This window comes from Carcharhinus amblyrhynchos, chromosome 7 (genome assembly GCF_965287045.1).
Source record: "Carcharhinus amblyrhynchos chromosome 7, sCarAmb.v2.hapA, whole genome shotgun sequence".
In the NCBI taxonomy this organism is placed as follows: domain Eukaryota; kingdom Metazoa; phylum Chordata; class Chondrichthyes; order Carcharhiniformes; family Carcharhinidae; genus Carcharhinus; species Carcharhinus amblyrhynchos.
Window position 1 is genome coordinate 3,936,384 of NC_137330.1, and position 20,342 is coordinate 3,956,725.

The window sequence follows — 20,342 nt, forward strand, 5'->3', positions numbered from 1 at the left end:
CAGAGATAGAGAGTGCAACGGGATTTGATCAATTGGGCCAGTGGGCTGACGAATGGCAGATGGAGTTTAATTTAGACAAATGCAAAGTGATGCATTTTGGTAGATTGAACTAGGGCAGGATTTAATAAATAAATGGTAGGGCATTGGCGAAAGTTACAGAATAAGAGATCAAGGGGTACAGGTTCATAGCTCCTTGAAGGTGAGGTCACAGTGCACAGAGTGGTGATGAAGGCATTCAACATGCTTGGTTTCATTGGTCAGAACATTGAATACAGGAGTTTGGATGTCTTGTTGAAGTTGTACAAAACATTGGTAAGGCCACACATGGAATACTGTGTTCAGTTCTGGTCACCCTATTACAGAAAGGATATTATCAAACTAGAATGAGTGCAGAAAAGATTTACTAGGCTGCTACCGGGACTTGATGATTTGAGTTATAAGGAGAGGCTGGATAGACTGGAACTTTTTTCTCTGGAGTGTAGAAGGCTGACGGGTCTTCTTATAGAGGTCTATAAAATACTGAAGGGCATAGATCAGCTAGATAGTCAATATCTTTGCCCAAACATTGGGGAGTCTAAAACTAAAGGGCACAGCTTTAAGGAGAGAGGGGAGAGATACAGAAGTGTCCAGAGGGGCAATTTTTCACGCAGAGGATGGTGAGTGCCTGGAATAAACTGCCAGAGGTAGTAGTAGAGGTGGGTACAATTTTGTCTTTTGAAAAGCATTTAGATAGTTACATGGATACGATGGGTGTGAAAGGATATGGGCCAAATGCGGGCAATTGGGACTAGCTTAGGAGCTTAAAAAAAGGGTGGCATGGACAAGTTGGGCCAAAAGGCCTGTTTCCATGCTGTACCCTCTGTGACTCTGAGTGTGCAATACACTGACAGATACAGAGAGCATGCAATACACTGAGATGCAAAGAGCATGCAAACTATCTGACATACAGAAGCAGTGGTCCTTGTGCATGAGTCGCAAAAACCCAGCCTGCAGGTGCAGCAGGTGGTCAGGAAGGCGAATGGGATGCTGGCCTTCATAGCGAGGGGGATTGAATATAAAAGTAGGGAGGTCTTGCTGCAGCTGTATAGGGCATTGGTGAGGCCGCAGCTGGAGTACTGTGTGCAGTTTTGGGCGCCGCACCTGCGCAAGGATATTTTGGCCTTGGAGGGAGTGCAGAGGAGGTTTACTAGGCTGATACCGGAGTTGAGGGGGTTGAGCTATGAGGAGAGGCTGAATAAACTAGGCTTGTACTCGTTAGAGTTTAGAAGAATGAGGGGAGATCTCATTGAGACGTATAAGATGATGAATGGGATGGATAGGATAGAGGTGGAAAGACTCTTCCCGCTCAAAAAAGACAGTAGGACTAGGGGGCACAGCCTCAAGATAAAGGGGGGGCGGTTCAGAACGGAGTTGAGGAGGAACTTCTTCACTCAAAGGGTGGTGAATCTCTGGAATTCTCTGCCCGTTGAAGTGGTGGAGGCTGCCTCGCTAAATATTTTTAAGAAGCGGGTTGATGGGTTTTTGATAAGAGAGGGGATTAAGGGTTATGGGGAGAGGGCGGGAAAGTGGAACTGAGCCACGACAGATCAGCCATGATCTTATTGAATGGCGGGGCAGGCTCGAAGGGCCAGATGGCCTACTCCTGCTCCTATTTCTTATGTTCTTATGTTCATTCTGACAGATGCAGAGAGTTTGTGATATATTATGACAGATACAGAGAGCGTGTGATACATTCTGATATCTGTAGACGGTACGATACATTTTGACAACACAGTGAGTGTGGGATGCAGTCTGACAGATACAGGGAGTTTATGATGCACTGTGACAGATAGAGGATGTGTGATATATTCTGCCAGATACGGAGAGCGTGCAAAACACTCTGACAGAACATACAGAGTATGATACATTCTGAAAAATACAGAGAGGGTGCAAAACACTCTGTGTCAGATACAGAGAGCGAAGGATATTCTGTGTCAGATAATGGTAGGGTAAAGATATTATTTGATAGATACAGAGAGGGAGAGGTACCCTTTAACAGATACAAAGAACTTGTGACATACTTCAATAGATACAGATGGCATGCGATATACACTGACAGTTACAGAGAGCGTGTGATACACTCTGACAGCTACATAGAGCATGCAACACACCCTGACAGATACAGAGGGCCTGACAAATATGGAGGGTGTGCAATACACTCTGACAGATCCAGAGAGGGTGTGACACACTTTGGCAGATCCAGAGAGGGTTCAATACACTCTGACAGATATAGAGAAGGTGCGATACTCTCACAGATACAGACACGATGCAATACACTCTGACAGACACCGAGAGAGTGCAGTACAGCCTGACAGATGCAGAGAGTTTGTGACACATTCTGATAGATACAGAGAACATGGGATACACTCTGACAGGAAAAACGAGCATGTGATACACTCAAACAGATACAGAGAGCGTGCAATACACTGACAGAGAATGCGTCTGATAGTCTTGCAGATACAGAGAGTGCGGGATATTCTATGACAGATAATGGTAGGGTCAGTACATGCTGTGACAGATATAGAAAGGGTATGTACACTCTGACAGAAACAGAGAACATGTGATATACTTTAACAGATACAGAAAGCGTGCAATACACACTGACAGATACAGAGAGCGTGCAATACACGCTGACATATAAAAAGCATGTGGTACATTCTGACAGGTACAGAGAGTGTGCAATATTTTGTGACAGATACACAGAGGGTAAGATACATTTTGACAACACAGAGAGTGTGAGATATAGTCTGACAGTTACAGGGAGTTTGTGATACACTCTGTGAGATACAGAGCCTGTGTGATACATTCTGCCAGTTGCAAAGTGCGTGCAAGATACTCTGACAGACACATATAGAGTCTGATACATTCTGACAGATACCGCCAGTTTCAATACACTCTGACAGATACAGAGAGCATGCAGTACAATCTGCCAGATATAGTGAGCGTGCAATACACTGACAGATACAGAGACCATGCGATACACTGACAGATACAGGCAGCGTGCAACACACTGACAGATACAGAGAGCACATCATACACTGACAGATGCAGAGAGCATGCAATGCACTCTGACAGAGAGTTTGTGACATACTGTGATAGATACAGAGAGCATACAATGCACTCTGACAGATACATAGAGGGTGTGGTACACTGTGACAATACGGAGCATGTGTGATACATTCTGCTAGACACAGAGAGCATGCAAAACACTCTTGACAAAACATACAGGGTACGATACGTTCTGAAAGATACAGAGAAGGTGTGATACACTTCCTGTCAGATACAGAGAGTGTGGGATATTCTGTGACAGATAATGGTAGGGTCAATACATGCTGTGACAGATGCAGAGAGGAAGGGGTACACTCTGACACCAAAAGCAGGTACCGAAAGCATGCAATAAACACTGACAGATATGGAGAGCGTGTGATGCACTCTAAAAGATATAAAGAGCATGCGGTACATTCTGACAGATACAGAGAGAGTGTGTGATGTTGAAACACTAACAGATACCGAGGCATGCAATTCACCCTGACATACATAGAGTGTGCGATATTTTATAATAGATACATAGAGGGTGAGATACATTTTGACCATACAGAGAGTGTGAGATATAGTCTGACAGTTACAGGGAGTTTGTGATATGTGCTCTGTATCTCACAAAGTGTGAGATACATTCTGCCAGATGCACTCTGACAAATAGAGAGGGGGTGCAATACACTCTGACAGATACAGAGAGTTTGTGATACACTCATGATAGTTACAGAGAATTCGTGGTACACTCTGATAGATCCAGAGAGCGTGCAATGCATTCTGACAGATTCATAGAGGGCATTGGGTTGCAGTCTGACAGGTAGAGGGAGCTTGTGATACACTGTGACAGATACAGAACATCTGTGACACGTTCGCCAAATATAGAGAGCATGCAAAACACTGAGACAGATCACACAGGGTACGATACAGTCTGAAAGGCACAGAGAGGGTGCGATACACTCTGTGTCAGATACAGAGAGTGTGGGATATTCTGTGACAGAGTGTACCACAAATTCTCTGTAACTATTATGAGTGCATTGAATGCTTTCTGTATCTGTCAGAGTGTATTACATGCTCTCTTTATGTATCAGAATGTCACAAACACTCTGTATCAGTCAGAGTGCATCACACCCTGTATGCATCTGTCAGAATGCATCACAAACTCTCTGTATCTGTCAGAGTGTATTGCACCCCCTCTCTATTTGTCAGAGTGCATCTGGCAGAATGTATCTTACACTTTGTGAGATAGGGTCAGTACATTCTGCGACAGATACAGAGAGGAAGAGGTACACTCTGACATGCAGAGAACATGCGATATACTTTAACAAATACAGATAGCATGCACTACACATTGATAGATATCAAGAGTGTGCAATACGCTGACAGCTACATAGAGCATGTGATACACCCTGAAAGATACAAAGATTGTGTGATATGCTCTGACATATCCAGCGAGGGTGCAATACACTTTTATAGATCCAGAGAGGGTGCAATACACTTTTATAGATCCAGAGAGGGTGCAATACACTTTTATAGATCCAGAGAGGGTGCAATACACTTTTATAGATCCAGAGAGGGTGCAATACACTTTTATAGATCCAGAGAGGGTGCAATACACTTTTATAGATCCAGAGAGAGCACAATACTGCCTGACCAGATACAGAAACGGTGTGAGATTTTCTCTGACAGATAGAGAAAAGGTGCAATACTCTGATAGATACAGATATCTGCGATACACTTTGACAGATGCACAAGCATGCGACACACTGACAGATACAGAGAGCATGCAATAGCATCTGACAAATGCACGGCTTGTGATGCATTCTGATAAACAAAGATAGCGTGTGATACACTGACATATACAGAAAATGTTCAATGCACTCTAGGTTTGATTTATTGTTGTCACATGAATTGGTATATAGTGAAAAGCATTGTTTTCTGACAAATACACAGGCACAGAGAGCGTGTGATGCACCCTGACAGGTGCAGAGAGCGTGCGATGCACCCTGACAGGTGCAGAGAGCGTGTGATGCACCCTGACAGGTATACAAGCTGGTGACACACTGATAGGTAAAGAGAGTATGCAATAGCATCTGACAAAAGCAGAGAGTTTGTGATGCATTCTGACAGATGCATACAGGGTGTGATGCACTCTGACTGATACAGAGTGTTTGTGACATTCTGATACATAAAGAGAGCATGCAATACACTCTGACAGATACAGAAAGCATTCAATGCACTCTAGATTTGATTTATTGTCACATGTATTGGTATACAGTGAAAAGTATACTCAAATAGAGAGAGCATGCTAAACACGCTGACAAATACAGAGAGTGTGTGATATTGATACGCTCGAACATACAGAGATCATACAATAAACTCTGACAGATAGGGAGAGCGTGCAATGCACTCTGACATATACACATTCCCAGATACATACATAGTGTGAGATACACTTTTGAGAGAAAGAGGGCGCAATCGATTCTGTGAAGAGGGCATGGGATATTCTTTGAACAGATGCAGAGCTCACACGATACACTCTGACATACATGGAGAGCGTGCGATAGTGATGCACTCTGATGGATACAAAGAGCATGCCATACACGCTGACATAAAAAGAGTGTGCGATACACTGACAGGTACAGAAGATTTGTGATTCACTCTGATAGATTCGGGGAACGTGCAATACATTCTGACAGATACAAAGAGCATGCAACACACACTGACAGATAGAAAGAGCGTGCGGTTTGCTTGGAGAGCATGTGATACATGCTGATATAGAGTATGCGATGCAGGGTTTGTGATACACTTCGACAGATTCAGAGGGCTTGGGATACACGGACAGCTACAGAGGACATGCGATACACTCTCACAGTTACAGAGAATGTGCAATACATTCTGGCAGACAAGAATAGCATGCGATACACTGACAGATACAGACAGCATGCCATACACTGATGGATACAGATAGTGTGTGATATTGATACACTCTAACATACAGAGAGCATGCAATAAACTCTGACAGATACGGCGAGTGTGCGATACGCTCTGACAGATACGGCGAGTGTGCGATACGCTCTGACAGATACAGCGAGATCATGCAATACACTCTGACAAATACAGAGAGTTTGTAATACATTCTGACAGATACATAAAGGGTGAGATACACTATGACAGATACAGAAAGTGTCCAATATACTCTGACAGATACAGAGAAAGAGATACACAGATACAGAGAGGGTAAGATGCACTCTGCGACTGATACAGAAAAGGTAAGATTCACTCTGTGACAGATACAGAGAGGGTAAGATTCACTCTGTGACATACTGAGAGGATGAGATTCACCCTGCGACATACAGCGAGGGTGAGATACATTCTGACAAATTCTGAGAGATGGTGAGATTTACTCTGTGACAAATGCAGAGTGGGTGTAATCTATTCTGACAGATAAAGAGAGGGTGAGATATACTCTGTGACAGATACATATAAGGTGTGATATACTCTGCTGGTTACAGGGAGGGTGCGATTCAGGAGAATGTTTTGATTACATGTACCAAGACACCCAGATAGCTCTGTGCCTTAGTGTTCCTGACACATGGGGATACTCGGCATGTGGTAGTCCATCCCACGAAAAGCAGCCGAAGCCAGGTCAGGTCATTATTAATTGAGGATTTCTCAAATTATTGCTATGACTCCAGGATCAAGAACACGAGAGATAGGAGCAAAAGTAGACCATTCGGCCCCTTGATTCTGTTCATCCCCATTCAATAAGATCATGGCTAAGTTGATTGTAGTTTCAACTCCACGTTCCTGTCTGCCCCACCACCCCCATAACCCTCAGCCCCCTTGCTGATCAGAAATCTGTCTAACTCAGCCTTGAATATATCCAATGAGCTGCAGTATCCATTAATCTCTGTGGGAGAGAATTCCATAGACTGTGCCCTTCCCTCTGAGAGAAGAAGGGGTGGCACAGTGGTTAGCGCTACTACCTCAATGTAGGAGACTTGGTTCAATTCCAACCTTGCATTATTGTCTGTGCGGAGTCTGCACATTCTCCCCATGTCTGCGAGGGTTTCCTCTGGGTGCTCCTGTTTCCTCCCACAGTCCAAAGATATGCAGGTTAGGTTGATTGGCCCGAGTATCAATGGGATTAGCAGGGTAAATATGTAAGCTGACAGGGGTAAGGACTAGGTGAACCTGTGGTTGATGCAAACTTGATGGGCTGAATGGCTCCTTCTGCAGTGTAGGGATTCTATGATTATTAAGAAATTCCTCCTCTGCTCCACCTTCAATGGGAGACGCCTTCAGTCTGAACCTGCGTGCCCCTCTTTGTCCTAGATTTCTCGCCACAAGGAGGGGAACACATCCTCCCAGCATCCACCCTGTCAAGTCCCCCAGCTGGAGGATCTGACACCTTTCAATAAGATCACCTCTCATTCTTCTCAACTCCCAATGGCCCATCCTGCTCAAACCATTCCTTGAGACAAATCCCTTTCATCTCAGGGATCAGCCCAATGAACATTCCCTGATGTGTTTCTGCTGAAGTTATTGCATGGGGGAGATCATGTTTCACCAACTTGATTGAGTTTTTTGAAGAGGTGACAAAGATAACTGATGAGGGAAGGGCAGTGGATGCGGTTTATATGGACTTTAGTAAAGCACTTGCCCAGTCCCACATGGCAGATTGGTACAAAAACTAAAATCACTTGGGATTCGGGGTAGACTGGCTAGGTAGATACAGAACTGGCTTAGTTATAGGAGGCAGAAGATAGTGTTGGAAGGGTGTTTTTCAGAATGGAGATCTGTAGCTGGTGATGTTCTGCAGGGATCAGCGCTGGGACCTCTGTTGTTTGTAGTTCATATAAATGGTCTGGAGGAATAATTAGTTTGAGGATGACACAAAGATTGGCGAAGTTGCTAATAGTGCCGAGGATTGTCAAAGGATACAACAGGTTACAGATAGATTGGAGACTTGGGCACAAAAATGCAAATGGAGATTAATCCAGCCAAATGCGAGGTGATGCATTTTGGAGGATCAAATTTAGATGTGAATTATACTGTAGATAGCAGAACCTTTAGGAATATTAACATACAGAGGGATCTGGGCATGCAATCACAGGTGATGGGGTGGCATGGTGGCACAGTTGTGTAAAAAATTATGAGGGGCAAAGATTGAGTGGACAGGATCAAATTGTTTCCCTTAATGGAGAATCCTAGAACAAGGGGACATAGATTCAAGATAAGTGGCAGTAGGGGTAGGGGGGAAATGAGGAAGAACCATTTTGCACAGAAGGTAGTGGGTGCCTGGAATTCGCTGCCTGAGTTGGTGGCGGAGGCAGAGACCCTAAACTCTACTAAAACATACCTGCATCTGCTCCTTAAGTGCTGAAAAATTGCAGAGCTGTGGGCCAGGTGCAGGAAGGTGGGATTACAAAAGACATCTGGGTATCCTCAGGTTGGCATTGAAAAGATGCACTGAATGGTCTCCTTCCATGCCGTATCTTTTCCATGGTTCTATGATGGTCGGACTGGCAGATTTTGACTGATGAAACACAATGGCCAGAGTTCGAGTGTTCGGCAGCTCGTTGCTCGAGGAACCTCCTCCAACTCCCTCACTCACCAACTCAATCTCTTCCTTGCTCTCAAACAGAATGCTCTGTGTCTCACGGGTCCTTCGCCCTGCCATCGGAAGGCCTCGGCTCCGTTCCCTGGACTGGTTTACCAGAGCGGCGCTCACAGTGGAACCCAAGGTGAGGTCCTCCAGCTTCAGGTCGCTGAGTGGTGAGGCGCAGAAGGACAGTGGTTCCAAATCATCAACCAGCCAAACCAAGGACCCAAGCCCAGAATCCCCGAGTGGCCAAGTCAAACTGCCCAAGGAGATGTCTGCCGATTACCTGGAGCAATTTATCCCCTTTGACAAGAATACCCTGCACTACATGCTACATGAGGTAAAAAAATAAATAACAGGGCAGCAAGACTGGGGTCACCAAGAAAGTGATGGGGAGAGCAGAGTCAGAGGAAACACAGCAAGGCTGGAGTTAGGAAGAGGGCAAAGACGGAGGGGCAGAGAGAGAGAGAGAGAGAGTGAAACAAACATGAGGGGGGAGAGAGAGTCACTGATTGGGGAGAGAGAATGAAACAGACATTGATTTGATTTATTGTCGTCACATGTATTAACATACGGTGAAAAGTATTGTTTTTTGCGCGCTATCTAGACAAAGCATACTGTTCATGGAGAAGGAAAGGGTGCAGAATGTAGTGTTGCAGTCATAGCTAGGGTGTAAAGAAAGATCAACTTAATATAAAGTAGGTCCATTCAACAGTCCGATGGCAACAGGGAAGAAGCTGTTCTTGAGTCGCTTGGTACGTGACTTCAGACTTTTGTATCTCTTTTCCGACGGAAGAAGGAGGAAGAATGTCTCCATGTTGCATGGGGTGTCCTTAATTATTCTGACTGCTTTGCCGAGGCAGTGGGAAGTGTAGACAGAGTCAGTGGATGGGAGGTTGGTTTGCATGATGGATTGGGCTACATTCACGACCTTTTGTAGTTCCTTGCTGTCTTGGGCAGAGCAGGAGCCATACCAAGCTGTGATACAACCAGAAAGAATGCTTTCTACGGTGCATCTGTAAAAACTGATGAGAGTCGTAGCTGACATGCCAAATTTCCTCAGTCTTCTGAGAAAATAGAGGGGTTGATGGACTTTCTTAATTATAGTGTCAGCATGGGAGGACCAGTATAGGCTGTTGCTGATCTGGACACCTAGAAACTTGAAGCTCTCAATCATTTCCACTTCATCCATCTTATCTATATCTCTATCTTTCTCCTCCCCCTCATGTTCCCCACATGAGGAGGGCGAGATAGGGAAGGAGACATGGGGAGAGAGAAGAACAGATGTGGGGAATGAGAAGGAAACAGATATGAGGAGAAAAAGAGTAAAACACGTGAGGAGAAAGAATAATAGACACATGGAGGGAGATTGATTCAGACATGGGGAGGGTGTGTGGGAGGGAAGAGAAAGACAGAGATACAACATAAGAGAGAAAAACAGTCATCCGGAGGGAGAATGAAATAAACATGAGGAGAGAGAGGATTAGATATGAGAGAGAGAAAGAAACAGGCATGAGATGAGGGAATGAAATAGGCATAGAGGCAGAGAAGGAAACAGACGTGAGGAGACAATGAAATGGACATGTGGGAGAGAGAGAGAGAAACAGACATGTGGGAGAGAAAGAGAGAAACAGAATGAAGAGAGACAAAAACAGATTTGGGGAAAGAGAGAAAAAGACATGGGGCCAGAGAGAGAAAGACATCAGGAGAGAGAGAAATTTCAAACAGACGGGATGACAGAACAAAATAGACATGAGGAGGGAGAGAGGATGAAACAGACATTCGATGAGGGAGAGGATGAAATAGATATGGGGACAGAAAAAGAGAGAACCAACGTGAAGAGAAAGAGAACGAAACAAACATTCAGAGAGAGAATGAAATAATTATGAGGAGACAGAAAATGAAACAGACATGAGGAGGGAAAATGAAATGGATGTAGGGAGAGATTGAAACAGGAGGAGACAATGAAACAGACATGAAGAAAAACAGATTAAAACTGACAAAGAACCTGAGATTCTCCCAACGTGCAAGAAAATGGAGTAAATTCACTTGGTATTTTTAGTGTAATTTCCAGAATGAATCTCCAACACTATGTGCATCAGAGTGCCCGAGCGGGATTCATTCTGGATATCGGGGGCAGGGCCTATTCCTGACAGAGAGACTGGCAGCATAGCACCAGTCAGCACCAAGATTGGCACATGTGCAGTGACCCTGCGTTGCTGGCCGCCCAATCACTGGTCAACCCAATTGCTGGCCTTCCCACAACCCCTCATCAGTGGCCGACTGACACTCCACCACCATCCGGTCGCTGGCTCTCGGACCTTCCCGGGTCAGCCCCGATGTCCCCAGCCTCTGACCTCCCAACAACAGTCCCACCGATCAACCGCCCCAAAATGCCCTGACAGCCGACCCCTCCCCCATTGGCCCTGCCCTCTCTGGCCCCACCTGCTGACACTGCCCGATGCCTGATGGGCAATGCCAAAGTGCCCCTTTGGAAGTGAACAAAGAACGAAGAAAATTACAACACAGGAACAGGTCCTTCAGCCCTCCAAGCCTGCATGACCATGCTGCCCGACTGAACTAGAACCCCTGCCCTTCCGGGGACCATATCCCTCTATTCCCATCCTATTCATGTATTTTTCTTATGCCCCTTAAAACTCACTATTGTATCTGCTTCCACTACCTCCTCCGGTAGCGAGTTCCAGGCACCCACCACCCTATGTATGAAAAACTTGCCTCGTACATCTCCTTTAGACTTTTCCCCTTGCTCCTTAAACCTATGTCCCCTAGTAATTGACTCTTCCACTCTGGGAAAAAGCTTCTGACTATCCACTCTGTCCATGCCCCTCATAATCTTGTAGATTTATGTTCTTATGTTCTTAGATTTCCAGTGAGAACAAACCGAGTTTCTCCAACCTTTCCTCATAGCGAATGCCCTCCATACCAGGCAACATCCTGGTAAATCTTTTCTGTACCCTCTCTAAGCCTCCCTTTCTGGTAGTGTGGCAACCAGAATTGAACACCAAATTTGAGTTGCAACTTAACTAAGGTTCTATAAATCTTAAACATAACTTGCCAATTTTTAAACCCTCTGGCTTCATGCATAGATTCCCTCCTCTGTCCTTGAGTGAGCCAAACCTCTCCCTGGCTACCGTCTTGCTCTTTACATATGCATAAAACGCCTTGGGATTTTCCTTAATCCTGGTGGTCAATGACTTTTTGTGACCCCTTTTAGCCCTCTTTACTCCTTGTTTAAGTTTCTTTCTACTTTCCTTGTCTCCCATACCTGCTTCGTATGTTCCCAGCCTCCTATCTTTGAGAAGTGCTTCCTTTTCATCTTTGATTAGGCTCACACTATCTCTCATTATCCAAGTTTCCCAAAACTTCCCAAACTTATCCTTCATCCTCAGAGGAATGTGCCAGTCCTGAATCCCTATCAACTTACACTTGAAAGCCTCCCACATGCCAGATGTTGATTTGCCCTCAAACATCTGCCCCCACTTTATGTTGTTCAGTTCCTGCCTAATGTTGTTATAATCAGCCTTCCCCCAGCATCTTAACTTGAGGCCTACACTTTCCTTTATCCATCAGTACCTGAAAGCTTACTGAATTGTGATCACTGTTCTTGAACTGCTCCCCTACCACCTGGTCAGGCTCATTCCGCATTACCAGTTCCAGTATGGCTCCTTCCCTAATCGTTCTATCTACATACTGTTTCAAGAAGCCCTCCTGGATGCGCCTTACAAACTCTGCCCCATCCACGCCCCAGCACTAAATGAGTCCCAGTCAATATAGCAGAAGTTAAAATCTCCCACCACAACAACCCTGTTACTTTTACGTCTTGCCAAAATCAGCCTACATAACTGTTCTCCTATCTCCAACTGGCTGTTGAGCAGTACTGTCCAAGGGGCACCACAACACCCCCCCCGCTTACTCCTGACATTCTTGGGGGGACCTCAATGGCCTCTCTTCCCTCCAGTGGGGTCAGACTGTGCCCGTTTCCCCATTAGTGAGAAGCAGGACTAAACCCTGCTGGAGTGAACCATTTCCAGCCGGGAGTGGGGGAAGGGAGATGCTAGCAGACCCGGTGACTTCAGTCCCGGGCCCACTAATAAGATGTGAATGTGAATTTCAATATTGAAGTAAACTTCATGCCGATTTTCGGCGCAAAGTTGACGACGCTGACATTCTTGGCCGCATAGACTCTCTGAGGCTGGGACTCCCAGTGAGTAGACTGCATTGATGAGGGGTGATCTTATAGAGGTTTATAATATCATGAGGGGCCATAGATAAGGTGAATAGCCAAGGTCTTTTCCCTAGGGTAGGAGAGTCCAAAACTAGAGGTCATAGGTTGAAGGTGAGAGGGGAAAGATTTAAAAGAGACCTGAGGGGCAACTTTTACACACAGAGGGTGGTATGTGTGTATGGAATGAGCTGCCAGAGGAAGTGGTATAGGCAGGTACAATTACAACATTTAATATACATGTGGACAGGTACATGGCTGGGAAAGGTTGAGAGGGGTATGGGTCAAGCACCGGCAAATTCAGTTCAGGAAATCTGGTCAGCATGGACAAGTTGGGCCAAAGGGCCTGTTTCTCTGCTGTATATCTCTATGACTCCAAGACAGTGGGGGTGATTCTCCCAGCCTGCTGTGCTGCTGGAATAGTGCACAGCATGTCAATGCAGTCTACCCACTGGGAGTCACAGCCTCAACAAATGTCTTGTACCGTTGTAACATAACGTCCCAACTTCTGTACTCAGTGGTCTGACCAAGGAAAGCAAGTGTGCCAAATGCTGCCTTCACCACCCTGTCTACCTGTGATGTCACTTTCAAGGGACTACGTACCTGCACCTGTAGCTCTCTGACAACACTCCCCAGAGCCCTACCATTAACTGTGTAAGTCCTGCCTTGGTTTGTCTTACCAAAATGCAACACCTCACATTTATCTAAATTAAACTCCATCTGCCATCTGACATGAGGAGAGAGAGTTGAGAAACGGACATGGGGAGAGAGCGAGAGAGAAATGGGCATGGAGGAGAGAGAGAGAGAAACAGACACAGGGAGAGAGAGAGAGAAATGGGCATGGGGAGATAGAGAGAAACAGACATGGGGAGAGAGAGAGAGAGAGAAATGGGCATGGAGGAGAGAGAGAGAGAAACAGACACAGGGAGAAAGAGAGAGAAATGGGCATGGGGAGATAGAGAGAAACAGACATGGGGGGGGAGAGAGAGAGAGAGAGAAACAGACATGGGGAGAGAAAAAAGAGAGAGAAATGGGCATGGGGAGATAGAGAGAGAAACAGACATGGGCAGAGAGAGGGAGAGAAATGGACATGGGGGGAGAGAGAGAGAGAAAGAAACAGACATGGCGAGAGAAGGAAGATCAGAAGTGGGGAGAGAGAGAAACAGACATGAGGGGGCGCAGTCTTCCCATGAGTGTTTCACCTGTTTTTTTTTCAATGAGCTACCCCATGCAGTGAGCTACTCCACACACTGCCAATATTTTCGTAGTCTGTAGACTACGAAAAACCACCTACCCTCTCGACAGACATCAGCTCCTCCCCATCTTAGGGGGCAGCGTAACCACCCTCCCCCCACCCATATGGCAACATGAGTCACAGGCATTGGGATCCCCCAATGAATCTTCCATCACAGCACCCCCCTGGCCCATCCCACTCCACAACCCCTCATGCACGCACCCTCCCCATGGCGTAACCCCCTTTTCTGATCATCCCTCCCCCCACTTCATGCCTCCAGTCTGCCCTTCCCCTCCCCTCCCCTGCATAGACCCCCCCTTGCTTCCCATGCTCCCCTCCCCCCACCATGTCATAGCCCCAGCCCACTCAGGACTGCACCCCACACTGACCCCAGCCCTTGGCGATGCCCTCAGTATTGGTGCTGATGGGCAATGTCAGGGGTCCTGATAGGCGCTGCCTGGCCATGCCCCCCCGACCTCCGGGGTTTTCAATGGCCTCCGATTCCCCTGCGTGGCCATCACAACTGGTCACCATCCATCATTCTCACCAGGGGGGACGAGTTCCTGCCTAATGTTGTTATAATCAGCTTTCCCCCAGCATCTTAACTTGAGGATTACTCTTTTCTTTATCCATCAGTACCTTAAAGCTTAATGAATTGTGGTCACTGTTCCCGAACTGCTCCCCTGATCGGACTCATTCCTCAATACTTGTTGCAGTATGGCTCCTTCTCTAATTGTTCTATAGTGTTTCAAGAAGCCCTCCTGGATGCTCCTTACAAACTCTGTCCCATTCACTCTCTAGCACTAAGCGAGTCCCAGTCAATATAGCAGAAGTTAAAATCTCCCACCGCAACAACCCTGTTACTTTCACACCTTGCCAAAATCTGCCAACATAACTGTTCCTCTATCTCCCACTGGCTGTTGAGCAGCAAATTCCATAAGGGAGGAATGTCTGGAAGGGGGGAAATGGCTGTGCCGGCCCCGTTAATATTTACATCGGCTTTGTTCCCCGAATCATGCCAGCAAAACGGAGCCAGAAAGATGGCTTTCAGGGTGGGACCGGTTCGCGCCTGGCAGAAAAGCCTCGCGCGCTGTCTTCCCAGCTCGCTGCACTGATCGATCGGCACAGTCAGCTGGAAAGATCAGCCTGAGGTGTGAAGGAGAAAGAGTGAAGTGGACATGGAGAGAGAGAAATGGTCAAGAGGAAAGTGAGAAGGAAACAGACATGGGGAAAGAGGAAAAAAGGGCATAGAGGAGAAACGACAGGAGAGAGTGATTGAAACAGACGGGAAGAATGAGAGTGAGATGGTGTGACACTCTGGATCCTAGGTAGTGAAGGGGAGAGATGCAGCGATTCTGAACATGCAGCCTGTACCGTCGCTTCCAGAACTTTGCCACGCACTGTCATCTCGCCGTGTCAGCTGAATCCTATGGGGAGGGGGGAGAGAGAGTGTGGGATATGGGGAGGAGGGAGAGAGAGTGTGGGATATGGGGAGGAGGGAGAGATTTTATTGGTCACACAAGAATACACAGACCTGGATTAAGAAGGCTGTATGGTCAACAATATGACACTTTCACTAATGTCCAGTCGAGATGGGGGCGAGATTCAGGAGAAACGTCTTTATCCAGAGATTGCAGAGAATGTCTGGCACAGGACAAGGAAAATGATCTCGGTGCTTTGAGAAGGGGAAGCTTGTTGAGCACCAGAGGAGGTGAGTTACAGCAGGATATGGTGCTGGGGGAGGTGGAAGGGGTGGTAGAAGATTGTGGGAGTGTGGGGTGAAGCACGCTATTTCACAAGTTAATCAGATTCATCATATTTCTGCAGTCCTTCACATACTGACGGTCCGGCTCTCTCCCTCTCTATTTCTCTCTTTCTCTCTCGCTCTCTTTCTCTGTCTGTCTCTGTCTCTCTATCTATCCCACTCACTCTCTCTCTTCCTCTCCCTGCCTCTCTCACTGTTTTTCTGTCTCTTTCTCTGTCTTTTTCTTTGTCTTCCTCTGTCACTGTTTATACCTCTCTCTCTCCATGTCCATCTCTGTCTCCATCTCTTTCTATCTCTTGCTTTCTTTCTATTTTACCCTCTTTCTATCTCTCTTTCTCTGTCTATCTCTGTGTCTCTTCCTCCGCCTGTCTCTTCTTCTCTCTCACTCTCTGTCTCTCACTCTCTGTCTCTCACTCTCTGTCTCTCACTCTCTGTCTCTCACTCTCTGTCTCTCACTCTCTGTCTCTGTCACTCTCTCTCTCTGTCCCTCTCTCTCTCTGTCCCTCTCTCTCTCTGTCCCTCTCTCTCTCTGTCCCTCTCTCTCTGTCCCTCTCTCTCTGTCCCTCTCTCTCTGTCCCTCTCTCTCTGTCCCTCTGTCTCTGTCCCTCTTTCTCTGTCCCTCTCTCTCTCTCTCTGCCTCTGTCTCTGTCTCTCACTCTCTCTCTCTGTCCCTCTCTCTCTGTCCCTCTCTCTCTGTCCCTCTCTCTCTGTCTCTCTTTATCTCTCTCTGTCTCTCTCTCTGTCCCTCTCTCTCTGTCCCTCTCTCTCTCTCTCTGCCTCTGTCCCTGTCTCTCTGTCCCTGTCTCTCTGTCCCTGTCTCTCTGTCCCTGTCTCTCTGTCCCTCTCTCTCTGTCCCTCTCTCTCTCTCTCTGTCTCTGTCTCTCTGGCTATCCCTCCCTCTGCTTGCTTCATTGTCCCCACCCCTTCACTTTCCCTCTACAGGAACTGAGCTCTGCCACAGAACAGGAAAGGAACTCACTGACCACCCTGGTTGAACAGGCTGACATAGAGCTGACAAAACACTACCACGCCATGCTGGAGAGACTTCTGGTGAGGGAATGCCATCATCGGCTCAGGGTGACACTTTGAAAAGGAGGTGAACTTAAACAGTGGCCTTTCACAAGTTCAGAGCATCCTGGAGTCTTTCACAGACAGTGAGGCACCACGATTTCTCCAGAATGCTAACCACTGTTGTTATGTCACAAACGCAGGAGGCCATTGGTGCTCAGCAAGATCCCACAATGTGCACGTAACTGTGAAGGTCCTGTGAGATGAGAGGATGAGGGATACTGGGGAGGGGGGAGAGAGTGTGGGGTACGGGGAGGAGGGAGAGAGAGTGTGGGGTACGGGGAGGAGGGAGAGAGAGTGTGTGGTACGGGGAGGGGGGAGAGAGTGTGGGGTACAGAGAGGAGGGAGAGTGTGTGGGTACAGGGCAGGGGAAGAGTGTGGGGTACAGGGAGAAGGGAAAGAGAGAATGTGGGATACGGGGAGGGGGAAGGAGTGTGGGGTACTTGGAGAGGAGGAGAGGGGTACGAGGAGGGCGGAGAGTGTGTGGGGTACGGGGAGGGCGGAGAGTGTGTGGGGTACGGGGAGGGCAGAAAGTGTGTGGGGTACGGGGAGGGCAGAAAGTGTGTGGGGTACGGGGAGGGCAGAAAGTGTGTGGGGTACGGGGAGGGCAGAAAGTGTGTGGGGTACGGGGAGGGCGGAGAGTGTGTGGGGTACGGGGAGGGCAGAAAGTGTGTGGGGTACGGGGAGGGTTGAGAGTGTGGAGGATTTGGGAAGGAGGGTGAGTGTGTGGATGAAATGAGGACCAGGAGTTTGGGGATTGATACAAGGTTACAGGGATAGAGTGGGGTCGAGTGTGCCTGCTTATTTTGTGAGTTAATGGGGGTGGTGGAGGAGTGGGAGCAATATATTTTTACCCATGAACTGATCCTGTGTTGAATTGCAGGCTGTGTTTGAACCTATCAATCCTGATCGCGACACACTGCCCGACCTGACACTGGAAGGTCCCATCCAACTGGACCAGGAGATGATTCTGCTGGATAACCTGGGTCCAGTGTTGCAACAGGCAAACTTTAACAGACTGTCAGAGGAAATCATCCAGTATGCACTGTCCTATCATGATCCACTCTTCAAATCACGGGTAAATGTCAAAGCATTGTATCGTCGAAACCTCTTGATTCAGAAATTACTGTTCACAATCTGGCACTCTCTCCCCATAACCCAGTATCAATCTCAAACTAGTCCCACTACCTCACTCATTCCCCATAACATTGCATCAATCCCAAATTAATCTCACTGCCCCACTCTATCCCCGTAGCCCTATACCAATCACAAACTAATCCCACTACCCCACTCTCTCTCTACAGCCCTTTATCAGTCACAAACTAATTTCGTTGACTCGCTCTCGCCGCGTAACCGTATATCAATTAAAACTAACCTCACTGCCCCTCTCTCCCACACCATAGCCTGTATCAAACTCCAAACTAATCTCACTGCACCGCTCTTTCCCCAAAGCCCGATATTAATCCCACAATAATCCCACTGCCCCACCTTCTCCCCACAGTGCTATATCAATCCCAAGGTAATCCCACTGCCCCTTTCTCTCCGACCGCATAGCCCTGTATCAATCCCTAAACTAATCCCACTGCCCCACTCACCCCCCCATAGCCCTGTATCAATCCCTAAACTAATCCCACTGCCCCACTCGCCCCCCCCCCATAGCCCTGTATCAATCCCCAAACTAATCCCACTGCCCCACTCGCTCCCCATAGCCCTGTATCAATCCCCAAACTAATCCCACTGCCCCACTCGCTCCCCATAGCCCTGTATCAATCCCTAAACTAATCCCACTGCCCCACTCGCCCCCCCCCATAGCCCTGTATCAATCCTCAAACTAATCCCACAAACCCAATCGCTCCCTATAACCCTGTATCAATCCCAAACTAATCCCACTATGCCGATCTCTCTCCCTCCATAGCCCTGTATCAATCCCCAAACTAATATAATTGCCCCACTCTCTCAACATAGCCTGCATCAGTCCCCAAACTAATCCCACTGCCGCACTCTCTCCCCCACAAAGCACTGTGTCAAAAGCCAAACTAATTCCCTTGTCTCTCTCTCCCATCCCGTAGCCCTTTGTCAATCCCAAACTAATCCCACTGTGCGCACTCTCCCCTGACCACTGTATCAATTCCGAACTATCCCATGGTCCCAGCCTCTCCCCATAGCCCTGTATCAACTCCAAGCTAATTCCACTGTCCCGATCTCTCCCCGTAGCCCTGTATCAAACTCCAAACTAATCCCAATGTCCCATGTTCTCCCCATAACTCTATATCAATACCAAACAATCCCAGTGTATCGATCTCTCTCCATTGCCCTGTATCAATCCCCAAACTAATATCATTGCCCCACTCTCTCAAAATAGCAGGCACCAGTCCCTAATCTAATACCATTGTTCCGTCCTCTCACCTTAGCCCTGTATCAATCTTCAAAATAATCCCACTGCTCCCTGCTCCCATCCCTTTGCCCTGTGTCAATCGCAGACTAATCCCACTGCCATACTCTCTCCCCATAGCCATGTGTCAATCTCAAATTAATCCCATGCCCCTACTCTCTCAAGAGCCCTATATCAATCCCTAAATTAATCCCCTGCCCAATTCTCTCCCTATAGCCCTGCATCAAACCCCAAACTAATTTCATAGAACGTAGAACATTACAGCACAGTACAGGCCCCTTGGCCCTCAATGTTGTGCCGAGCTATGTCCAATCCCAAGATCAAGCTATCCCACTCCCTATAATTCTGGTGTGCTCCATGTGCCTATCCAATAACCTTTTAAAAGTTCCTAAAGTGCCTGACACCACTATTATAGCAGGCAGTCTATTCCACACTCCAACCACTCTCTGAGTGAAGAATCTACCTCAGACATCCCTCCTATATCTCCCACCATGAATCTTATAGTTATGCCCCCTAGTAACAGCTACATCCACCTGAGGAAATAGTCTTTGCATGTCCACTCTATCAATCCACCTCATCATCTTATAAATCTCTATTAAGTCACCTCTCATCCTCCTCTGCTCTAAAGAGAAAAGCTCCAGCTCCCTCAACCTTTCCTCATAAGACCTACCCTCCAAACCAGGCAGCATTCTGGTAAATCTCCTCTGCACTCTCTCCAATGCTTCCACATCCTTCTTATAGTGAGGTGACCAGAACTGAACACAATATTCCAAATGTGGTCTCACCAATGTCTGGTATAGTTGCAGCATAACCCCATGGCTCTGAAACTCAAACCCCCTGTTAATAAATGCTAACACACTATAAGCCTTCTTCACGGCTCTATCCACTTGAGTGGCAACCTTCAGAGGTCTGTGGATATGAACCCCGAGTTTCACTGTTCTTCTCTCCCCAGAGCCCTGTACC

The 20,342-nt window shown here is 47.2% G+C and overlaps 1 protein-coding gene across 1 annotated transcript in view; it reads left to right on the forward strand.

Annotated features, from left to right (window-relative positions):
* LOC145344714 (transmembrane protein 143-like) overlaps positions 1–20,342 on the forward strand; it is a 35,938-nt gene that overhangs the window by 1,368 nt on the left and 14,228 nt on the right. The window contains exons 2-4 of the mRNA XM_080191819.1: positions 8,720–9,017; positions 16,862–16,969; positions 17,871–18,065. Of these exons, the coding sequence (XP_080047945.1) occupies positions 8,721–9,017; positions 16,862–16,969; positions 17,871–18,065 (600 nt within the window). The 5' untranslated portion in view covers position 8,720. The remainder of the gene's footprint in view (positions 1–8,719; positions 9,018–16,861; positions 16,970–17,870; positions 18,066–20,342) is intronic.